The sequence below is a fragment of the Herpailurus yagouaroundi genome, unplaced genomic scaffold (assembly GCF_014898765.1).
Source record: "Herpailurus yagouaroundi ecotype Mexico unplaced genomic scaffold, PumYag 100, whole genome shotgun sequence".
In the NCBI taxonomy this organism is placed as follows: Eukaryota; Metazoa; Chordata; class Mammalia; order Carnivora; family Felidae; genus Herpailurus; species Herpailurus yagouaroundi.
The window spans coordinates 23,955,601-23,981,396 of record NW_024412391.1 but is presented as its reverse complement, the minus strand read 5'-3'; the positions used below and the strand labels follow the sequence as shown (position 1 = coordinate 23,981,396).

The 25,796-nt window shown below is 36.4% G+C and overlaps 1 protein-coding gene across 5 annotated transcripts in view; it reads left to right on the top strand.

Moving 5' to 3' along the window:
- The window catches only part of CPED1 (cadherin like and PC-esterase domain containing 1), a 268,972-nt gene that overhangs the window by 86,366 nt on the left and 156,810 nt on the right, over positions 1–25,796 (top strand). For all 5 annotated transcript variants that reach the window (XM_040472137.1, XM_040472138.1, XM_040472136.1 and 2 more), the window contains 2 exons: positions 9,022–9,154; positions 10,481–10,649. In XM_040472137.1, coding sequence (XP_040328071.1) covers positions 9,022–9,154; positions 10,481–10,649 — 302 coding nt within the window. The remainder of the gene's footprint in view (positions 1–9,021; positions 9,155–10,480; positions 10,650–25,796) is intronic.

Sequence of the window (25,796 nt, the reverse complement as noted above, 5' to 3'; positions counted from 1 at the left end):
GTGGGAGGGGAAAGAACTTAGAATAAAATGGTTCCATAGAAATATGTTTGCTGTCTCCTAACCAAAAATCTTTTCTGACATATTTCCATGTTCTTGACCTATTTCTGGCATTTGGATCTCTGGCCCTCATTAGATTTCATTTGGCAACTGGCTCTAGTCTCCACATGTTCTATATTTTTGTCTCAATCTTGGAGTTAGATATTATGAAAATATTGATATTCTAAATATGTACTTGGCTCACATATAATACACTTATTTATAAATAGTGTAGAAGTAGAGAAGAAAATTGACAGTAATACTGTGCATGTTTTATTATACCAAAAACATAGGGTAAAAATTGAAGATTGAGTTGGTCTGTGAAGTTACCATTAAAGGAGAAATAGGTTAATGCATCGTTTTGTTTAAAATGGGGGCAATCACCCCCATTGTTTGTGTCTTGTATTTAAATTAGGATTGACTTTAATATACTTAAGAAGAATTTGGAAATCACAAATTTTTAGTAAGTCATTAATTATTCTGATGTAATATATATCAATAGTATTTCATGGCTTACTCCAGAAAATGTTACTGAGAAAAAAAGTTTAATATTAATAAAGTGATTAACTTATTTTCACAATGGGTGGGTTTAGACAGCTACTCTATTATCATATTTGTTGCACTCTATGTATTAATATTTGTTGGAGACTGTGTTTCAAATTATTATTAATGATGCTCATTAATTTATACTGAATTATTCATCTTTGGTCTTGCTGAACTAGTCAAGCATTTTTTTCCCTTTCTTTTTCCCTGGAAAATTCATGCAGAAAAATATCAAAGCAAAATTAAGCTGCCATAAAGTAATAAAACAATCTTTCATGCTGTTTGGTCATTGCAGTGAAATCACAGGGGCAAGAAAATTGAAGTACTCGTCTTGACATAGCTTTTATTACCAAGGAAAGAGAACAGAATTCAAGGTTCTTGTGTTGTCATGGTCAAAACATAGAGCAGTTCATGGGGAAAATTGTTTTTGGAGAATTGCATGACTTCAACACTTCCACTGAGAAAGAACAGAAAGAACATTTATGGCTTGCATTTACTGAGTGCTCAATAAGCATTTGATCGATTGATTGGCTGATTAATTGACTGATTAGTTGGTGGACACTTTATGCAAATTGCTTAGCTTAAGGTTAGCATTATGTATTAATGATTCCACTCTCATAAAATGAAAGTAAAAGTGCATTAAGGAATTGATGTATTTGGAGCACATAGATCCTCAAATTATACCATTCAAACTCAAGTGCAGGTCTGAAATAGTCCAAGGACTTTTGTCTATGTGTCATAGATTTGTTGACCAAGAGCTAGTTCTATTGACTAAGAGTTAGTTGTGGTGGTTGTTGGTGAAAAAGTTATCTTCCTGAACAAAATAGAGAAGAATAGACATCACTATTGCAAAACTGGGTCAGTCCTAGGCTTACTCCATTCACAGAAACCTAGCCTTAATATAGAACTCCTTTAAATAAGTGAAACAACAGGAAATTAACTGCTTTGCTGGGATGATATTGCAATGCTAAACTTGAGGAAAGTCACTAAAACCAGTGTCTCTTCACAGGCTACTTCAAGTAAAGATGCTGTGTTTTGTTTTGGTCTATCATCTGTGCATATCACATATTTCCTGCTTTGTTCTGAAGCGACTGATGTCAAATGTCACGTTTCATAATCATGTAAAAGAGGATTTATTAGTCTTTGTCTGATATCAGTGATGAGCCCTTAGTGCTGAGTAAATTCAAAAGAAATAACACTTTAGTTACACTTTGAAGTTTCCAGTTATAAACAGGTTTCCTAGGTTATAGGAAAGGATTATATTAAACTACTACTAGAAGTAGTTCTATGACATTTTTTTAGGATTTAACATATTCCAGGTGCTGTGCAAAGCACTTTAAAGAACATTTTATATTTAATTCTGTCAGTATCCGTATGAGGTACGTTCTTCTTCTTGTCACTACTGTTACAATTCTCATTTTCCAGGTAAAGATATTGAACTCAGAAAAGGTAAGGAATTTGTTCATGGTCATACTTATGAATAGGAATCCATTAATAAACAAGAATCAGGATTTTTAAAATAAATTTCTTTGGAATATTATTTGTAAAATATTTTTGAAAAAAGTTACTGGGCAGCAACTATATTGCAACATCCTAGACAAAGCAGAACATGCATTTTTATTGGTTTCATCCATGTCTTCCCAGGCCCAGGTTCAGTTTCCTTGGAGAAACAGATACAACCTTGGTCCCCAAATCCCTCTCTTATCTGGTGTCCTTGTAAGGGGCAGCCTTCCTCTTAGAAGTCTGCTTATGACATTCTCTTCCATGGTTTTCTATGCTTGCTGTGGTTTCCAGGGGCTTTGCTGATATTAGACCTCTTGGCCTTTGATAGTTCCTCTCATGGTGTCCCTCTCTGGTTCTTCACTGGAGCCTCCTCAGTATTGTTGCAACGTCTCTGATAGGGTCGTAACACATCATGCTACTCTAACAGATACACATTGAGGTGGACAGCGAAAACCAATTCTTGTCCATGTTATACTAATATCCTAGGTCATGAACAAAAAGTTACACCATACAAACCTAGTAAAACTGCTCAGCAGCTAGATGGCTCATTCTTTACATTTCAGCCCCTTTTCCTAGGGCCAGTGCACATATCTCTAGCTATTTGGTGAGAAGACATTAGCATTCACTTATTAAGCAGAGATATATTGAGTTCCTACGTTAAGTGCCAGCCTATGTGTTCGGCACTAGATATGCTATGGAAAGAGAAAACCCGAATTCCTGACTTCATAGAGCTCACTGTCCAGTAAACTGAGAATTCCCTCTGAAGTACTTAATACTTAAAAGAATCCCTCCTCTCTAACTGCCAATGAGTCATCAAGTTGGTGAACTTGAAGGTATCTAGTGGTGTGTTTCCTCTCCAGTTTGTACAGGGCTCAAGAAATGAAAGGGTGGTTGATATTCCCCAGATACTTTCTCAGAAGGTAGGAGCTCAAAGGAGATTCAGAAACAGTCTCTCCTATGTTGTCTGTTGGGGCTCACACAAATAAAAATGGCACCTGGCTGACCTTGTGAAGCACTCAGGATTCCTGGAATATACCTGAATTCACAGAGGGGCCATATTCCAGCCCTGGCCCTTGGACTTTTGCTACTTATCTATTCCATTAGGTCATATATAGCATATATTAAAAATTATAACATAACTTTTCACCTAGGATCACAGAAATTTAGAATTGTAAAAAACCTTAGAAATCACTTAGTTGTTCATTCAGCAAATATTTGTTTAGTACCCACTGTGCTTGCTGCTGTCTTTTTCATCATCATGCAAAAGAGGAAACAGATTCAGAGATGAGGATATTTGTTCTCTTTTAGGAACTGGCAGATGGGCTATGCTCCTGTTGTTTTCAGAGCATGTACCAAATAGTCATTGAATGATTTCAAGATAGCCCCTTGTATTAGTCAGGGTTTTCCAGGAAAACAGATAATAAGATCTCTAATATCTATCTATCTATCTATCTATCTATCTATCTATCATCTCTCTATCTATCATTTATGTGTTTATTGGGAGAGTAGGAGATAAAGAAATTTATTGTAAGGTATTGGCTCACATGATTCTGGAAGTTGAGAAGTCCCATAATCTGCCATCTGCAAGATGGAGACACAGGAAGACTGATGATATAGGCAGCCAATGGTTAGAATCCAGTCTGAGTCTGAAGGCCTGAGAACCAAGTGTTCTAAGGGCAGGAGAAGATTAATGTCGCAGCTCAATCAATCAGGCAGAGAGCAAATTCAACCTTCCTCTGCCTTTTTGTTCTCTTCAGGCCCTCAGTAGATTGGTTACTGCCCAACAACCACCTGTGGAAGAGCTATCTGCTTTTACTCATTCCACCAATTCAAATGCCGATCTCTTCTGAACACACCCTCACAGACACACCCATAATGTTTAAGAAGCTCTCTGGGTATCCCTTGGCCCAGTCAAATTGACACATAAAGCTAACCAATGCATTCTTTTGTCATTCCTGCCCATAGACATTCTAGCCACTGGAACCTTCTTTCACAGGTGGTAGGTTTATGTACTCTCTTGCTTTCTTCCAATAGGCATCACATTGTGGTAAAAGAAACATTATGAATTGCTGATATTTGATCAATGTTCAGCCATGTTTTTACTAACAAAATGTAATTTCATATGATTCATCTTAAGACATGCCCTGCTGCCATGTACAAATGCTTTCAAGATCAAAGCTAATATTATTTCTCTCTTACTCTTCCCACATGTGCGTGCACACACACACAAACACACATATCATATAATTGTTTCTCCAGGACATGTGGTTAGTAAGGAGAAAACGAGGGCCAAAATTTGTATTTTCCAAATACAGGGTTTGTGTTGGATATTCTCCATTTACCCTTCTACTCTAGACCCTTCCCCAGGAAACTGTCCACTGCAGACTAATCAACAGGGCTCCCTTGTCCCCTGGCTTCTGCAGGAGATCAGAGTTCAGGAGGAGAGAGCTTTGGGATATTTATCCCCAACCTGCTTTCCTGCCAGACCCTGGCTTGGAAGTACTTGTGTCCTTCTACCTGTGACCAAAGCGCATGCTCAGTGTCCTCTCCCACACTTAATGCTCTTTGTTTGATTCTATAATCCCTGCCCTCCTGAGCTAGGGGAGGTAAGCCCCAGGAGCTTCACTACCTATTGTTTTCTCTTAACCCTCCTCTCATTTGTTTAACAGTCCTTTCTGTAATAGTTTCTCTATTAATAGTCTCTTCACTTACCCCTTTGACTCTGCCATTCATTCATTTTCTCCCAGGGCACAGATCCAGAGTTACTTCCTGGCTATGAAGTTAGTTTTGCGTATATTAATTTATATTTGTTATGTATATAAGTTTTGAGGGTATATTTGCATAGCTTATACCTGCAGGCTAGGCTAAAGACTAAGACTTGTAAATATCTTTGGGTAGGAAGAACAATTAATATACCCACAAATGGTATTTATGTATACTTCTAATCCCAAAACTAATTGTCAATTATTAATTAAGACCTTTTATCTTCATTGAAAGTTTTAAAATAAGAAAATACTGGCTAAGTTTAGCTTCCTAATATGAAATGCAAGACAATACTCAAACATTTATGAAATATAATTACATTTTCCAACTATTACTTTTCTATTAATTATTAGCTCTGGGCAAAACATTAAATCAAATACAGTATAAATTTGGCTGCTAATCTTTGCTAGTTTTACAGTGTTTAGTCTTTGCCTATGATATATATAATTATATGCCATAAGCAAGGGAAAAAATTAAAATATTTTTAATACATTGGGATACCATTTTGTTCTCCAAGTACACATTGGCTTAGTCCTCCTACCTTCCAAACTAGCTCATTGCTAGAACATTTACTGAGCACTTGTTATGCATCAGCATTGTGTTTAGTGATGTGGGACAATCAGGAGATTTATGGGGAATCATATTCTGGATTCTAGAAGATTCCTTGACATTGTCACATGCCCATGAAGCATTGGTTGGTAAGAATCAAAATGAAAACCCAGGTCTTGTGGTTCTGGTTTAATCTTTCTTTTCTTAAAACTGCACCACACTCATTGGGTAATCAGTACTTGGCTATATCAGTAACCAGATATTAGAAGGCAGAGAAAAGCAGCCTTCAAAAAAAGTTCATTTTTCCTCTGGGTAAGAGGTAAAGTTATAAGCTTCAGAGCTCCTTAAAATAAGATAAGAGTAGTCAATAAATAAAAATGTATGATATTTCATATCTGTATCTGCTTATTCATTTAGTCCTCATAGGGTGGGATAGGAAAGCACTAAAGACACATGCTAGACCCTCCATCTTTAATTATTTTCTGGAAATAATAAATATGTGTTAATGAATTACAAGGCCATATGAAAGACTACATCACAGAGACTCATCTCCCAATTTTTCCCCCAAAACAGAAACTAGTTTTGGCATCGTTTATGGAGGATTTCTAGGTTTCTGCGTGTGTTGGGGGGGTCAAGGGAGAAGGAGGGAATGGAATATTAAAACAAGTGGATTGGACCAGTTTGTTGAGAGAGCCCTTGATAGATAAGCCAAATGAAAGATGGAACGAAGAGTGACTACAGACAATTCTTTGACTCTGTTAAGTAAGAACCTAGGATATTTAAGATTTCCACAATTATTTATATAGTTCCATAAAATGTAGTTGCAGCTTTTATAGGTATTAATGGAGCTTATTTTTACTTTTTAGCTATAATCAAGGGAAATGGAAATGATTTTTGATGTCAGAGAACATCTACTTAGAGTTGTTTTTTTGTTTTTTTGTTTTTTTTTTTTTGCAGGGAAGGGGGTTAGAATCATTAAAAGTAGCCTCCAAACCTGGAATAAGATAATGGAAAGTTATATATATTTCACAAAGGGTAAAATTACTTTAATCAATATTAAATTCCACTGTTCAACCACAGTTTCAGGGGCTGATGTGGAAATCTGACATATTCTTGACAATTCCTGTATTGGATTCCTTTAGCTCCATGCTATAGGCTCTTCCACTTGAACTAAGCCAAAAGTGGGTGACATAAAATTGTTTATTTTTTGACATATTTGCTGACTACTACTTCCTGAAAATCAGTGAGCTACTATCTTGGTAAAACACTTAATAGGGGTAGCTTCTTCAAAGTCAGCTCTGCCTGGGCTTCAAATCAATGCTGTGCTTCCTGGCAGTAAGGATAAAAAGGAAATCGGAGTAAATTACACAGTTCTCATATTATACAAAAGAAGGCCACAAATTAGCTCTTCTGGGGAGACAAAACTTATCCTAGTAATAAACTCTAAAAAGGACTATTCAGTAAAAAAAAAAAAAAAAAAAAAAAAAGAAAGAAAACACATTGCCTTGCTGCAAATGTAAAGGATTATAGAAACAGTTCAACTCTTTTTTAAGTTGCGATTCCCAAGAAAAGAAATTACCTTAATGACTCTTCATTTGCCACCTCCAGAAACAAGCAATTTGAGTATTTCTTTTATTATGATGTATTAGAACTTCATTAATAAGGAAGCCTTCCAAGTAGGCTATCATTTTTTGAGAAAGATCACACTGTGCTAAATAATGAGATATGGGAATACATTGAACAGCTTGACTTCTGCTGACTTTTACTTAAGAGTGTGAAGTGTTTTAAATTAGACTATGTTAGTATTGATGAAACGTGCACAAGGGGGAAAAATAATTTAAAGGCTTTGTTCCATTTTGAGAGCTAGATAAATTGTGTAATTTAAAAATAAATCACTGTGACCTGGCAGTAAGGAAACAACAACTCTCAAATGCTGTTGGAGAGAATGGGAATGTGGACAACGAAGGCAATTCAGTAATAGCTATCAAATTTACAATGCGTTTATTCGTTGATCTGACTATTACGCATACAGATTAGAATTTGCCCCTAGATGAACTCGTAAAAGTATACCTAAATAGATGGATAAGAGCATTCGTTGCAGTATTTTTGAAATAACAGAAGACAAACATTACAAAACTAATCTGAATACACAAGAATAAGAATGATTAAGTTAAATGTGCATTCATTTAACAGCACACCCAAGCCATTAAGAAGTCTAATGTAATTCTATATATATGCTGATATGGAAAGGATTCTGGGATGGATTGGTAGGTTAACATGCTAGATATAGACCTAGATTATACAGTAATCCCCCCCCTTATCTCCAGGGAATATATCCCAGGACCCCTTGTGCAGAAACCACAGACATTACCAAATCCTATCCGTACTATGTTTTTTCTTATACATGCACACCTAAGATAAAGTTTATTTTATGAATTAGGCACAGTAAGAGATTAACAACGATAACTAATAATAAAAAAGAACAGTTATAACTGGACTGTAATAAAAGTAATGTGAATGTGGTCTCTCCCAAAATACTTTATTGTATTGCATTTATCCTTTTTGTGATGATGTGAGATGATAAAATACCAATATGATGATATGAAGTGACGTGAATGACATAGGCACCGTGACATAACATTAGGCTATTGCTGACCTTTCTGATGGTACGTTGGAAGGAGGATCATTTGCTTCTTGGCTAGGGTTGACCACAGGTAACTAAAACTGAGGAAAGTGAAGCTACAGATGAGGGGAACTACTATAATGTCGCCTTTGGATCATTTAAAAAGCAGAAACATCTACAAGTATAAGTAATGTAGATATACTGATATTTATATCAATTTACATATTGAAGAGCCATATGCATCTTACCCATTGGGTGCTTCTTTGGACTTCAAAGGTGAATATGTAAAGCATTGGCTTTGGCAGAGAGAGGCTCTGGTTAGGGGTGGATTGCTGGGTGCTTCTGAGTTTTTTGTTTGTTTTGTTTTTCCAATCTGGATAGCTTTCTATACAGTTTGCTTTCTCTAACCATGTACATCCAATACATTTATTTTTTTTAAATACCAGTGAGTATTTTGAAGTAAGTCATTATTGTTGGTCTTCAGTTTTATATACTTCAAAAAACTATTAAATAATATTTTATAAAATAATAAAGCACTATTGTTGACTTTACCAATATCATGAAGCATGACAGACTCTAGCACATGACGGACTGCACTGCCAGGAAATCTACTCAAGTCAGCCATGTAATATTCTCCTCACAAACAGAGGCTGCCCCTGCAGCCATCTTCCCCATATTAAGAGTGCACCTCTAACATGTGGGGAGAATAGATCTGCTCAGTGAGGTCAGTTGGAGACATCATATCTACCTCCCTTCTGAGCAAGAAAATTTGAAATCAATTATTACAGTTGTTTTCCTGTTTTGTTGTAAGACAATAAACTACAAAACAAAGGCTTTTCTAAACATCCATGATTTAATGAATCTAACTTTGATTAAGAATGGAGAAAAAATTGGTTGCATATTTCCCATGGGCCCTGTATTTGAACACAGCAAACACTATTTTGGAAGCAATTCCAAAAAGAAATGATAAAATGACTGTTTTGTGCTCTTTTGAATTTTTTCAGAATTGCGACTTGTGGTGAGCCCCTCTGTGTGTCTGGATCAGAGCATACAGTTAAAGCAGAGTACTCTGAGTGACCTTTTAAAAACAGTGAAGCCACATATGTGGAAACCATGGGACTGGCAACGTGAACAGCTGTAAGCTAATCATTTTGAATTGTTCTATCCAGCATGCATTTTTGGAGACAGCTAACAAGAGAAAACTCCTGAAGATATCTAGGGGGTATTACATGTTTGAATGATTAGGTTCTATTACATAAAATTTCAGCTATCTCTTCTTAATAAAGAACACCATCATTGATTTTCTCCTAGACTAATTCAAACCTCTCCTGCCAAAAAATAAACATTTGGGTAAATAGGACTCTTATCTAGGAAGTTACATTAATGGAAATTGAATTTGAAACCTTGACAATGTGAAACTATAAAATTTTAACTTCCATTTTGTACTCAAGTGACATTGCCCTGGTCTATGAGTATGGCTGAATGATTTTTTTTTCTAGTTAATATATTTTTTTATGGCCCTTATGATCTAAGAAAGCAACTGCAAGGTACCAAGTTATTTAAGTTTCCTCCAGGAAAATGATTTTTCAATGTAGATAGATTATAGTGAAAAATTAAGAGATTTTCATTATCTTATCCAAGAGACAGAATAGTTTACCTCATCTAATTTTATAATTATTAGGTAATATTTCCACAGTTAACAGTATTTATTGAAGAATCATATGCACCTCTGTTTACCTAAGACTTCAAAGGTTGAAATAGCATAGTCTGTTCATTGATTAAACTTAGATATGAAACATAGAAACATCATGCAAAAAGCAAATAGTTAAACATTTTGGTATCTTTTATGAGGAAAGTATATTTGTTTCATCACAAAGTATTAGTGTTAATTTTCCTTTGTAGACTGAAGTGTTTACTTCATGCTCTGTGCTTTAAATTAATCCAGAATTATCTGTGGTGATGGTTATTGGGTAGAATCAAACTAGTGGGCAATGTATGTTGGCATATTTTGGTGACCTGTCTACTATTGAGAAATATAATAGTATCTCTTGTCAAGGAGAAGGTAGAGCAAAGGCAATCGAGGGCAGAACTGGAAAATGTCAGGTTTCACTGTTCCCTACACTATAATTTGTATCACTTTTGTAGTGATGGTACATACATGACCAATGTACATCTTTGAAATCTTTAAACCTCATTTTAGGTATTTTCCTACCTTTCTTTCAAAAAAAAATTTTAATTAAATCTACCAGAGTGGAGAACTCTTATCAGTTTGATCTCCTCTCTCTCTCTGTACCTGTATATGTACCTGTAGTGATGCTAATGAGCAGTGGGATTGCTGAAGGAAACCCACACATGGAAGGCTGAGGTCCAACAAAGGATAGATGAGTGTACAAAGCTTCGAGGTAATTTACAAATTACATACCCTAAGTTATGGAGCATTAGCTATGCTGTTTTATTTTTTAGGAATCAAACAACAGTCCTTGCTCCACATGAAACAATCTTTAGAGCTGAAGAACTGTCTGTGATTCTTAAAGCATATGTGTTGGTGACATCTTTAAGCCCTTTGCGTGCATTCATTCATTCAACTGGCGCAGTTTGGAATCCACCAAAGAAAAAACGCTTCACTGTCAAGGTAAAATTCCATCGAAGCTGTCATTTCATTCAAAGTATATTAAAGATAAGTAAAGTGAGTTGAACTGCCTTTCTCTGACCTTTATGATTATCAAATCCCATTGAACAAAGATTGCATCATTTTATTGCTGCAAGTGGAGATTTTCATTTAATAGGTGCAGGCTCAAAAATGAACTGGAAGCAGCTTAATTCACTAGGGATCACAAAAGTTACATCTTGTTTTCTCAATTCATCTTTTTAGTTCAATTCTTTGACCCATTACAAAGCTAATTCTCAGCTGTATTCTGTTTTCTTGACTTTCCACTTATTTAAGAAAAATATACTCATTGCAACAAATGAAAATATTACTTTTCCCTTATGTTTTTTTCTTCATTCTTAGGAAGCAAAATACCTATTTGGTCACAGTAGTCAATATGGAATATTTCCTAAGTGAAAAACAAAGCTCTCAAGTGTGCCTAAGATAGTAAGTCATGATATAAAGCATGATGAGAAAGTTTTCTGGGAAGCACTTAATAATAACTCCCCAAAAATTTAGTTATAAAAGGTAACTCAGGTTGCCTCAGTTGAAAATAAGGTCTAGCGTCAACATATTGGGTAAATTTTAAGAAGTTTCCAACTTTACAGAAATAATCATTCAGAGGACAGTTAAGAGGAAATAGAAAGAAATTGAAAGAACACTCAAGTGCTTTGGTTTGTATGTTCTTTCAATTTCTTCCTGTTTTGTCTTACCTGTCCTCTGAACAATTATTTCTGTAAAATCAAAAATTCCTTCAAAGAACAAATACTACATGATCCTACTTATATAACAATCTAACTTTGCAAACACGGGCACCTGGGTGGCTCAGTCGTCTAAGCATCCAACTCTTTATTTCAGCTCAGGTCATAATCTCACGGTTTGTGAGACTGAGCCTCGCGTCCAGCTCTGTGCTAACAGAGTGGAGACTGCTTGGGATTCTCTCCCCGCCCCCCCCGCCCCACCCCCCCATCCTTCCTCTGCTTGTGCTCTTTCTTTCTCTCTCTCTCTCAAAAATAAATAAACATTATAAAAAATAGAAATAAAATTGTCAAACTCACAAAAGCAGAGAGAAAATAGAATGATAGTTACCAGGGGTGGGGGGGAAAGGGGAGATGAGAAAATGTTGGTCAACTGGTACAAAGTTTCAGTTATGCAAGACCAGTATGACCTAGAGTTCTACGTATAGCATAATGCCTGCAGTTAATAAGATTTGCTAAGAGAGTAGATCTTATGTTAAGTGTCCTTATCGCTAAATAATACATAACATATAGGTACGTACACACATACATACATACATACACAGGGTGGGAGGTAAAATTTGGATGGGATAGATATGTTATGGCTTGATTGTGAGGATGGATTCATGGGTGTAGTTATCTCCAAACTCATCAGATTGAATATGTTAAATAGGTACAGCTTTTTGTATCTCAATCATAATAAAATGTTGTTGTTGTTTTTAAAAAGAATGTGCAATGCCTTTCATAGCTTCAAGAGATTCAGAAGTAACTGAACCTGATTTTTTTCAGAATTTATCTTATATAAACTACATTGTAAATTCTGGAAAATCTTCCAATGGTGAAAAATTTTTAAATGGCTCATTTAAATATTGTCAATTAAAAAAAAGGATCAGCATGATAAAAGGTGCAAATGCTATATTCCTTAGTAAAATAGATGGCTGACATTTTAGGGAAATAGTGTTGATGACTTAAGTCATAAGATAAAGAACAATTATCGTAACTATATCAACATAGGTGTTTTTTAGTTAATTATGAAAAAGTAGCATCAAATTTGGTTTGTCTTTCACGTTATCTCCTACCAGTCTTCACAGTGGCTATTTATTTTTACCTAAGTACCTTTAATTATTTTCAGATTTCTGTTTATATTAGGTTGAATTATATGAAATTGCTAGTATGTGGCCATTCTTGACTTACAAAAAATTGCAGTTTCATATGATGCAACCTAATTTTTGGAACTCAGGTACTGAGAGATAAAAGAATCATATCACTAAATTCATGTCACATTCACGCATTCAACAAATGTTTACGGAGCCCAGTCCAAAATCCCTGTTCTTGTAGAATTTGCCATTAGCCATCGGTGCAAGACTCCCACATCTATTTATATAATCCATTTCATCCCTATTCCCCATGCAATTCCTTGGGGCAGCATTACAATGATTTAATGTGTATCTTTTTGTTTAGGTTATTGTAAAAATGCAGTTTTGTTTTGTTATGCATATATGTGCTTTTAACTTACGTAAATTGTATTGTATTAGAGATTTTTTTCTTCTAACTTTTTTATGTGAAGCACTACATATTTTCGGGAAGGAAACACCCACGTTGTTATGTGTCCACCTCCTGTGTTACTTTGCACTGGTTAACTGTATTCCGTGATGTATTGCGTTACACTTCACTTAACCAGCGTTCCAGTGAGAGACACCTTGATTGTTCCAACTCTCGACTAATCCAAATAGTGACGCAAATGTACAAATTCTTGTATTGGACTCTTAATGAACCTGAATCTATTTGTTCTGGAAAACATATACCTATCATTGGACTTGCTAGGTCGTCAGCTATGGGTTCATTTGATAGAATTCAATAATGCCAGCTTACCCTCCAGAATGCTTGTCCCAGTTTCTGTGCCATTATCAGTCTTTCCATGTCCCGACAACCTGCCCAACACTTAACCTTTCCAGCTTGCAACAGGTCAAAAGTAGTATCTTACTCTCGCAAATGGCTCAATTTGTCATCGGTTAACTTTATCCTTGGTATCCTTTGTTGATCAGAAATCTTCAATTGATTCATCAAATTAAACTTTCCCTATAATTTCTGCTTTGGAGATATAGTTCCAGAAGTTGTTTCTTATCTTTAAGTCACAGGGGTGGGCTTCTTCATTTTCTTCTATTACCTTTATAATTTTTCCAGGACATACAAATATTTTATTCAACTAGAGATCGCCTTTGATCCAGAATTTTTTTCTATATAATCAATTTTCATGGGCTAAAAACTCATCATTTCCCATGACTATAATATCACTTTTATTGTATAAGTTCCTATTTGTATATGGAGCTGCCTCTGAGCTCTCTGTTCTGTTCCAATTGGCCCACTTGTTTTATTATTTTGACAGTGTACATACATCTTAACACCTGGCAGGGAGGTTGCTCCTTCTACTTTTTCTTTTCAAAATCAAATTAACTATGGTATAGACATTTATTTCCTCATAAATATTTTAGCATTCAAGTATATTTTTAAGACCCTCCAGTAATTTCAATATATAATCACATAAAATTTATAGATTAATTTTTGAATAATAATAATAATATTATTATTATATTTGTAATATTGTCTCTTGAGTCAGATCATTTTGTTTTTCCTTTATTAGAGTTTAAAATATTTTCTCTAGAGGGCGCCTGGGTGGCGCAGTCGGTTAAGCGTCCGACTTCAGCCAGGTCACGATCTCGCGGTCCGTGAGTTCGAGCCCCGCGTCGGGCTCTGGGCTGATGGCTCAGAGCCTGGAGCCTGTTTCCGATTCTGTGTCTCCCTCTCTATCTGCCCCTCCCCCGTTCATGCTCTGCCTCTCTCTGTCCCAAAAATAAATAAAAAACGTTGAAAAAAAAAAATTAAAAAAAAAAATATTTTCTCTAGAAAGATCTTGTATGTTCTTATGTTTATTTCTAGATTCCTTAGAATATTTGTTGATATGCTTTTTGACATTGTATTGTGTAGTTGGTTATTGCTAGGATAGAGAAATACTGTTTTTGAAGTTGAACTTGTATTTGGTAAACTTGTGTCAATAATTTTATCATCAGTATCATTAGGTTTGAGTTTTTAAGGCAGATGATTATTTTATCTGCAAATAAAGTCATGTTAATTTCCTTTTTAAAAAATAATTGTTTTAAGGTTTATTTTTGAGAGGGAGACAGAGTGTGAGAAAGGGAGGGCCAGAAACAGAGGAAGACACAGAATCCGAAGCAGGCTCCAATCTCTGAGCTGTCAGCACAGAGCCGGATGCAGGGCTCAAACTCACAAACCTCGAGATCATGACCTAAACTGAAGTCGGACACGTAACCGACTGAGCCACCCAGCTGCTCCTTAATCTCCTTTTTAATTCTTACATATCTTTTTCTTTCTTTCTTTCCCTTTACTAATTTTGGTCAGAACCTCCAGTACTTTCTTTAAGGGTAGAAATGAGAGTTAAGTGTTCTCAAATTGTTCTTCATCTTTTTTTTTAAATTTTTTTTTTCAACGTTTATTTATTTTTGGGACAGAGAGAGACAGAGCATGAACGGGGGAGGGTCAGAGAGAGAGGGAGACACAGAATCGGAAACAGGCTCCAGGCTCCGAGCCATCAGCCCAGAGCCCGACGAGGGGCTCGAACTCCCGGACCGCGAGATCGTGACCTGGCTGAAGTCGGACGCTTAACCGACTGCGCCACCCAGGCGCCCCTGTTCTTCATCTTAAAAGGAGTGTAGCTGAAGCTTCTATCTTAAGTAAAATGCTTGCAGTAGGTTTTGGTCTTTAATTTTTATAATTCCTGCCAAAGTAGGGAGGATAATATAAATAACCACAAAGTATCCATCAGTGTGTTACAACGATTGCAATATATGGATAATTTTGTTTCATCTGCACCCTCTCCACTCCCCTTCCCAGACAACAGTTTATTTTGAAACAAATCCCAGACATCACATGATTTCCTTTGTAAACCTTTTTAGAGCGTAATTTTGAGAGAGACGGATTTATAAACTTTACAAAGTTAAATAAGTTCCCTTTTGTTTTTAGTTAGCTAGGAATCTTCACCATAAAAAGATTTTGAACTTTATAAATGCTTTTTCCTGCATTAATAAAATTATATGATTTTTTCCTCCTCAGGTTTATTTTTGTGGTATATTACATCGCTAGATTTTCTTTTAATAAAACCTCCTTGCATCACTGAGATGAAACCTATGTGATTATTTGGGACTATTTTGCAATAATGTGTTGGATTTGTTTAGTTACGATTTTTATATCTATGTTCATAAATGATATGGACCTATAATTGTATTTTCTTATATTTCTCTTACCTGGTGTTTAGAGTTGAGATTACTGGATAAAATAGGACTAGATAACTTTCACTCTTTTTCAATTTTTTTGGAACAACTCGTGTAAGATAGGAATTAGCTCGCCAGATTGGTTAACGACACCCTCCCCTATTTGTTTCTCTACTTACTGAGTGTTTCCAATTTGGACCTGAAGTCTTTACTCCTTAATTCTGGAAAATGTGTTTTCATCATTGCTTGAAAAATTTTTGCTCACTGTTTTTTCTTCCTTTCTTCTGTTGTCCAGATTTTGACCCCTTCATTTCATGTGGCTAAACCCCTTAAGAAGTATGCATATTTTGGGGCGCCTGGGTGGCGCAGTCGGTTAAGCGTCCGACTTCAGCCAGGTCACGATCTCCCGGTCCGTGAGTTCGAGCCCCGCGTCGGGCTCTGGGCTGATGGCTCAGAGCCTGGAGCCTGTTTCCAGTTCTGTGTCTCCCTCTCTCTCTGCCCCTCCCCCGTTCATGCTCTGTCTCTCTCTGTCCCAAAAATAAATAAAAAACGTTGAAGAAGTATGCATATTTTTACTTACACCAATTTATTTCTTATTTTATTTCCTCTTGATTCTTTATCATTTCTTTTTCACATTTGATTTTGCTCCTGTCTTCCTTGAATATATTATTTCCTTGAGTATATTAATCATGCTTTTTAAAAATTCCTAGTCCATTAGTTTTAGAAGTCACTGTTCTATCCATTGCACCCCAGGTCCTGAGTCTATTATTAGTTTTAGTAGCAATGTATGTGTCTTTTACTTTGTTGCCTTACTTTTACTTTGCTTGCCCCCTACTGGAGGTAGCTGTACTTTTCATGTGTCCCTGTTTTGTTCTTTGAGCTGAAGTGCTCCTGCAGATACTCTGTATTCCCATGGGTCTGCTCTTTGGGGAAGGTCAGTCCTGTAGGTGTCCCCAAGGAGACGGCACAGAATGAGTTCCAGGCGTCACAAAAACCACTTTCAATCAATTAATTCTCTCTGCTGCCACTCTTGCAGGTGGTTTCTCTGGTCAGAATTTTACTCCCTAAACCCTTAGGAAGTAAATAAAGCCTTGGGAGGAAGCACTTCTCTCCATTATAATCCATCAGACTTGAGGTTTGAGAGACAATAGAGTGGAGGAGTGAATATGAGATGTGTTACAATCTCACACTTCTCATCAAGTCTTCACCTGAGCAGGACATAATCACCCCAGAATTAAGCAGCCTGAGTCCTGGGGTGGATTTTACAGGGGATCACAGGGGAGAGGCAGGAGGAAAACAAAAATACTTTCCTCCATTCTGTCCCCTCAAAGAAGCCTCTGGCACCCACCCTCCCCACACTCCAGTCATCCTGACCATTGCCACCACTGGACAGACCAGTTCAAAACGGCTTGTACAATCCCCTTCACACAGATTTTTATTATTTGTCCTTTTGAAGTATTCCCCCCCCCTTTTTTCTTCTTTATTTAAGCATCACTTCTCCTAGCCCCAGTAGAAATGACTGGTAGAAATAAAACACTTTTTACCTACAGTAATCTCCCCTTACCCGCAATTTTGCTTTTCGCAATTTCTGTTCCCCGCCACCAAAGGCTTTTGGAAGCAGATGATCCTCCTTCTGATGAATCAGCAGAAAGGCAATAGTAGCCTAACCCTACGTCACGTGCCTATGTCATTCACCTCACCTCCTCCCTCACAAGCATTTTATCATCTCACATCATCACAAGAAGCAGGGTGAGTACAGCACAAGAAGACATTTTGAGAGAGAGAGAGAGAGACAGAGAGAGAGAGATCACATTCACATAACTTTTAATACAGCCCATTGTTACAACTGTTCTACTTTATTATTAGTTACTGTTGTTAATCTCTTATTGTGCCTAATTTAGAAATTAAACTTTATCTTAGGTGTGTATGTGTAAGAAAAAACCAGTACATACAGAGTTCAATAGTATCCGTGGTTTCAAGCATCCACGGGGGGGTCTTGAAACAGACCCCCCCCCCCCCGTGGATAATGGGAGACTACTGTATTTCTTGAAGGTAAAGCACGAGAAAAGAAAGCTCTTTGTGATTTGGTTCTCTTTAGATTTTCATGCTTTATTCACTAGTTTGTTTCTTATTCATATCCTTGTCGCGTCTGCAGGACGGAGGCAAGCGGTAGATGTAGCACTGGAAAGCATGCAGTTCTTGTCATTTTTATCCTCTCCTTGGAATTTGTCTTTTCAAGATCTTGCCTGATTCCTCTGGACAATACCGTTATCAGCTCTCACAGGGAGGTAGTACAGCTTCCTGGGTTAATGTTCCAGAGAGCGATTATTTCCTTACGAGGTCAAAGTTATACAGGATGCTATGGCTAGATTTCTGAAAACAAGGGAGTGTCTATTTACCCTTCAAGTGAAGTGCTTGTTGCTTCAGCTAAAACAAATAGATTTTACTTATCTGTTAAATCACTTGACCATCCTCCAAAACTGCTTCCTCCTGATAGTTTTAGATGTGAAAAATACGCGGAAACGGTTCTCAATGGTAATGTGGAAGACAGGACCAAGATCCACTCTGAAGCCTGACTAGGTGACATCAAAGTTTTACTGGCTTCAAATTCTGTGGAAACACAATTTTGTGTGTGTGTGTGTGTGTGTGTGTGTGTGTGTGTGTGTGTACTGAGTCCTTTACTCAAAGGCTGAATTACTTAGTTAAATCAGTCGTGATTTATGCACTGTGCAGTGAGGCAAACCTACTAAACCGGTTATCAGTAGCCACTTATAGAATATTCTGGCAGTTAGTGGAAGTATGAAAGTAATAACAGCTATAACTATGAGTTCATTTATTTCCAATTAGGTTTGCTGCTGAGATATTTTACCTGCCAAAGCTTTAGGGAGACTTGAAAAATATCAAGAAATGCAAATTTGAGAAATAATGAAAAATAGATACTTTGTAAAGTAAATTTTTTTCTAAGATCTCCTTCTATACAATAAAAACAATTTAAAATGTAAGTGTTAGGTGTTTCCAGAGGATGTTCAAATTTAAAACTGAGGGGAAGAGGGGCGCCTGGGTGGCTCAGTTGGTTGAACGTGCAGTTCTGGATTTCGGCTCAGGTTGTGATCCCCAGGTGGTGAAATCAAGCTCCTTGTCGGGCTCCACACTGAGCGATGAGCCTGTTAGGATTCTAGCTTTCCCTATCCTTCTGCCCCTATCCCCCACTTCCTCTCTCTCTTGCTCACTCGCTCGCTGTCTCTCAAAAATAAAGTGAGGGGAACATAGAAAACAGGAAAGAAAATTAATAGCAAATGTAACATTTGTTTACTATATCCTTTGATTCCATTTTAAAACAAGCATTTAGAGGTGCTGGGTCTGGGTGACTTAGTCAGTTGAGTGTCTGACTCATGATTTCAACTCAGGTCATGATCCCAGGGTCCTGAGACTGAGCCCCCTGCGTTGGGCAGCACTGGGCGTGGAGCCTGCTTAAGATTCTCTCTCTGCCTCTGCCTCCTCCCCCTCCACCCCACACTTGGACGTGCTCACTCTTTCTCTCTTAAAAAAATAACTTGCTGCTAAAGCAGTGTCAATTTTCTTGGTGAATATAATAAATCCAATTTTAAGCCATATTTTATTCAACAACTTCTTCCCTTAAAATGCTTTCAATTCAATTACAAAACCCTCCAGTTTTATCCATGAATTCATGACTGGAACTCTTACATGAACATTCTAACTGTAAATTTTGGTCAAATGGGCCCATGGCTGTCTTTATGCACAGGTCATATAGATTAATGGCAAGAAATGTCATAAATTTAAATTTGGCTCTTACAGTAAAAAGTCACGATTTATCCCTTTATCCATTCTAGTTATCCAGCAGAGAGGAAGCTCTCATATCTGTAACTTCTTTATGACGTCTGGAGATTCTTTATACCTGTGATCAGAACAGACTGCTTTGACGAAAATGTATTGCTAGAGTGATTTGTGACTTCCAGCAGGAAGACTTGTCAAAAGTCTTATTTTGTCTAGTTGAGACATAACTTAAATGAACTCATTGTTTGATCAGCCATCTTACATTTAAAGACGTTCATTTGTTGATATTCGGTAGTCAAAGTTAGATGAAGATAATTCCTTGACTATAATCAGCTCTTGATAAATGTGTTTTGGATTGAATTCAATTGAGGGTCATTTCAGCCATTTTTTTAAGAAGTAAAACTGTATTTGGAGATGATATGTTCTTTTTAGTTGAAGTATAATTGACATACAGTACCTTCTTAGTTTCAGATAAATATCCTAGTGATTCAGTATTTTTATACCTTATGAAATGACCCCTATGATAAGTCTAGTTACTACCATTTAAAATTTTTTAACTGTGTGAAGAAATGCCCAAATCTATTTCATCCCTAACTGTTCTAATTTAGCTCATCTATGCTTCAATGGTCTTCCAGTGGCTTTCTGGCAAATGCCCTGGACAGATGTCATAATTTGAATTTCTGGACAGTGCCACTCTGATAGAAAGGGGAAAACATGGGATAATGTGAGCTTTTCTTAAGTCAGTATCTATCTGTAAGACTCATCTCCAAAAGAAACCCAAGTTAAAGCAACATCCTGCCCAGGCTGCAGCTCTAAATCACTAGCTCTCCCACCACTGGGGCTTTCTGGGGACCATTCTTCCATCTCCAGTGCCTGCCCCTGCCTCTCACATCCGTGCAGTCAGCAAATGTACACAGAGGAGAGCGAACTCTGGCAAAGCAGGGGTGTTGTTATTTACAAAGACCCTTTTTAAAGAATGCATATATCTCTTACTCAGGTTTGGAGACATCACACAGTTGCAGGGGATGAAGTTAGCCTCATTTGTCATCAGTATTTATGCAGTGCCTTTCATAATGTTGGATGAGATTGCTCATATATTCCCCGGGGTAAAAATGAGTAATGTCTCTGGATGCAGGTTAAAGTTACAGTATGGTTTTTCAACCTTAGGAAGTGTTCTTCTTCTGATCTTCATTTTACATCTAAAACTGCAGACTGTGGAACTGACCTTGTAAAAGACTTTTTTACTGAGCATCTGGCCCTTTTGCAGGCCTCGGAGATTTATGTCAGCTTGTAGAAAGAATGTGAATAAAAGGCTGGTCTCAGGAGTTTGTAAAATGAATTGATGTATTACTTCATCTACTCTTATTTGGATTAAATTTAAAAACTGCATCAGGGTGGTCATCTTAAAGTATGATTTTATACAAATAAAAATTATAGATAACAAGCACAAAAGTAAATAAGCATGTGGCTAAAGCTGACATAATAAAAACCAAATAACAATTATGAAATAAAAACATATCTAATCAACCCACTTTGGTGTTAATATTATTTCAGGTCTATAATTGCTCTAGAAAACGAATGGTTGTTTTGCAACTGCACATGATTTTAAAATAATTTTGTTATTTTGCATTGGTACTGTTGATGGCAAAATTGTCTCTTATTTTGAAAAATTTCATTCACTCATTCATTTCCTTCATTCACTCCCAGCTTTGTTGCATAAAAGGTTTGTCAGGTAATTATGTACATTCATTAATTCTTAATACTGCATCTGAATTATTATCCTAAATAGGAAGATAATTATTCATTAATCATAGTCATGTTTATTTGATCAAAAATTATCATTTCAACACATGACCATAAGCTTCAGAACAGCATGCAACGTTCTGTATTCTGAGAGCCTCAGAAAATGCCTGTAAACATGGAAGGCACTCAAAAAATGTTTATCAATGAATGGTTATCTATCATTATTATTTTTATTATGGGGTACTTCATTAATTGTAACATACAAAAAACCTCTCATTTGGGGAAAATAGATTTAAGAGTAGGTTCTGCAACAAAAGATGAATATGATGAATTTACCTATCACATCTTTGTTAATTCAGATATATATTTTCAGAACTAGTTCAGTGAACTAATTAATTTATGCAAATTAAAATTAACTAGTATTTATGCATTATATATTATATATTACATTATAATTATACATATACATAATTAATATATATATTTTATATATACATTATATTATATGTAATATAATAATTACTTCAGTGTGAAATCAGGGGAAGTAAATGAATGCCTTCGGAATGGTTGAAAGATAGAGAAGGGAGTTTCTCAGTGGCATTTGGATGTTAGGATGTGTATTTCCCTATTATGCTTCTCTTCACTGGTTTTGTTCAAAACCTGCTTCTCTCTGGCGCCATCTAGTGGATACCTGTGCGAGGATGAGGAAGGGGTCCAACGGAGGACTTGCAAAGAGCTTCTGTTTCTCCAAACTGGAGCCTAGGAGTGTATGGCATATGGACGTCATAGAAACTCTTATCAATTAGTGCAAGCTCGTCCAGCAGGGAAGTGTCGCTCTGATTTGTTACACGTCGCCAATCATAAGTTTATAAAATAAACAAATGTTTAGAGCAAAAAATGAACATGGAAAAAGCATATAAGCAATGTTTCAAATACTTTAAGCATCCATAGAGAACAGCACCCTCTTAATTTCAATTTTTGAGTTTCTCATTACTTCCTTAATAGATGAACTAGCAAAGCCAGAAAGATGTTCAAAGACAGCTCAACTGTAATCCCCTCCTTTATTACTCTCCATCAATAAAGAATGGTAAGATGGAGCTTTGGTTAATGGACCCGTGAGTTAAGGCAAAACTCCCTGCAATCTTCCTGAATTTTTCCATTTCTGTGTAGGTACCTAGAGAGTTAAAATTGATTTTATAAATCTTGATTCCTATATTTTTACAAGACGCACCTGAGTGTTCCATCACTGTGGTAATGATAAATATCTTCTGAGGACAGGAAAATATGTTGGGAGAAAAAAATCAGATAAAGTCAGCAAAGAATCAAGAGAACAAAAACAAAGAAGAAAAATTTATTGGCCCAAAAAATTATTGGCCTTGAACGAAGAGATTATGTTTATTTTTTATTTAAAAAGGAAATAAACCTTTAGTGCCTGACATGATACCTAGTGCTTAGAAGGCAGGGGAAGAGAAACGGCTTGGAGACACCACTCATGAAATTGCTGAAAAAATAATCAGATATAAAAATAACCCCTTTGTTAAGTGTTTTGTGAATGTGACGCAATACCAGAGAAGGCAATAGCAATAAGTATCTCAAACAATTAATGACTTTCATGCTTAAGTTTATTATAAAATATGTACCCAATGGAGAACACAGATGATATTTATATTTTTACTTTGGTTATTGAAACAAAATAATTTTCCACCAGTACGTTTCGAAGCTTATTACATGTCTGCCATTTTAAATGTTTCTATTAACAATTTCCTTTATTCTTTGAGATCTATCTCAAAGCCAGTGACAAATTGTAAATATAAAATATCCCCAAATGTGCCAACTAGGTAAAACTGATTTGTCTGCTAACAGAAGACAGACTTTTGCTCCCTTCAGGAGAAAATCTGACTTGCATTTGTCTTATGTGATTTATGCACTGTAAGTTTAAAATGATATACAGCCTTTTCCCTCCCATATATTAAAAGGTGGTTTCAAATTTGAAAGAAAGAGCAGTCTTTTGTCACTGAGGAAACTAGCATGGCTATGAGATGAAGAAAAACAAGAATACTGTATTGCCCCCAAGTGATCTTTTTAGATATTGCACTAATAGCCTGAACTGTCCAACAGTGAAAGAAAAAAGGACAAAAACGCTTAGACACTTTGGCCCTTTTCTTTCATCAGATTATACACATTTATTTTTAAAACATGATTTGGTAATCCATGCTTAGTGCTAAGTAGAGATTCTGAATGATGGTACATTTTCAGTGCTATTTAAATTGCCTACCCCACAAAATTACTTGGAATGCTTTCAGCGTTTTTCAGTCATTGGACATTGTTTTTCCATTTAAGGCAATTTTGTGATACATAGGTTCTTTTAATTACCGTAAAGTTAGCATTAGCATTTTAGACTTAGTATCTGAAAATGCATTCCATTAACCATTATCTTTGGTGTGTACTTCTATTTGATTTCAACCTGAACCTCAAAGCGTTGGTTAATGCAAATTCCTTTGAATTATGTAAATGACCTAATATTGTGATATGAAACTGAAAATTTGTCTTCCATTTTTCTGAGTGCTACTAAGACAGATAAAGATGAATTATTTATCAGAATTCTGCACACATACCTCATGCTGCATTCTATATCTACTACATTATACAGATAGATGTCCTCGCTTTTGTTAGTTCTATCTCTATGGAACATCAGCCTGATTCACTCATTCCCTGACTTCCCTCTTTACTGATAGGAAGCATCCTCATACCCACCACTCTATCCTCTCAGTCTCATAACAGCTTGTCCTCTTGTCCCCCTGTCATACTCATGAAAGCAATTCTTAGGAGCTCTATGAAGCAGGTCTTTAAAATTTGGAGCAAGGGACTGCAAATGGGAAAGGATATCACAGGTGTCCCTGTATGTTTATGTATCCAGGTACAGTGTGACTTCCTCTCTAAACCAGCTTCCCCATGCCTGGAGCCTAGTCTTCCAGAATCCAATAGTTCCAAGTACCACAGCTTTCACTACCTGTTTTAAAAAACACTGTACCAAAATGATTTCTACGAGAAATTTTATGCCTGAACGTATTTGAAAGGTATGAGAATTTTCCCATGTGCTTGATTACCCAAATCATCCACATAAAGAACATGTACTCAAGTGACAAAGAGTGAAATTATTACTCTAAATTCCAAAGTCACACAAGAAAAACAGCACGCTAAGGAAATATATTACATTTCCATGCTTTCTGTGAGTGACTGTCAAAATGAAAAGAGATGTGATTGCAAAATATGAATAGGACAATAATGACATCTTTTCAATCTGAGTGATAAGCAAATATCTGGTTTCACTTTTACTCTAAAGGAAAAAGTCATAAATCACTAACACTGGATCTATAGTGCTGGATCTATAGGACTAAAAAGAAAATCCCAAGGCATGATGACCTCTAGGGACCTGGGAATGAATGTTCACTAACAGCGTTCTTGTACCAACTGTATGACATCAGACAAGTCTTTCAGTCTTTCCAAACCACTTTCTCTATCTATAAAATAGGAACATCTTTCAATGAGTTAAATGAGGTTTTCGTGTCTTCTACTAATATATACCGGGGACTTCTCATATGCTAGACATTGTGTTAATTAAGCTCCATTGATATAGTAATAAACAAGACAAAGTTCCTGGTTTCATGGAGTTTATCCTTGTATGGAATGGTAGATGAAATACAGATAAAGAACTAGTTATACACATATGAACAAATATAATTACGGATTTTTAATGTAGCTAAGAATGAAATGAGTAAGAGTGATGCGTACATAGTAACTGGTTTACCCACTTTAAGAATGGTAGAAAGATTTCCCTGACTAGGTGACATGTGGGCTGTAATTCATTGATAAGACTAAGTCAGTGAAGCGTCCGACTTTGGCTCAGGTCATGATCTCATGGTTCGTAGGTTTGAGCCCTGCATTGTGCTCTTTGCTGACAGCTCAGAGCCTAAAGCCTGCTTTGGATTCTGTGTCTCCTTCTCTCTCTGCCCCTCTCCTGCTTGTCCTTGTTTCTCTCTGTCTCTCAAAAATAAATAAGTGTTAAAAAATTTTTTTAAAAAGACTAAGTGGCATTTGAAGAACTGGTGATGAAACGTTGCTGGCAAGTGGAGAATTCCAATGTCTTGAGATAGGAAGATCTTGGCACAGGCACAGAACATCACAGGCACTGAAAGTGTGTTATGTTGAACAAAAGAAGAGTGGTAGTGAGGAGGTAGGAGAGAAAGGTAAGAGCCAAATCATGCAAGACTTATAGGCAAAGTAAAGAATTTGAACTTTTTTCCTAGGGGCAAAGGGATGCCACTGAAAAATGGTGAGCAGGGGAATGTCATACTCTCATTTACCTTTTCAAGCCCGCTCTGCTGCTGTGTGGGGATCACATTGAAGAGGATTATGAGCACAGGTGGAGAAATCAATTGCAAGCCTATTTGGGTGTCAGAGTAAAAAGTTTGGTGACTTGGACTAGTTGGTGAGATTGTGGTCTACAGAAGGAGAGAAGTCTCTACCTGTTCGAGGTAGAAACAAACGTTGGTGATGAGTTGAGAAAGAGG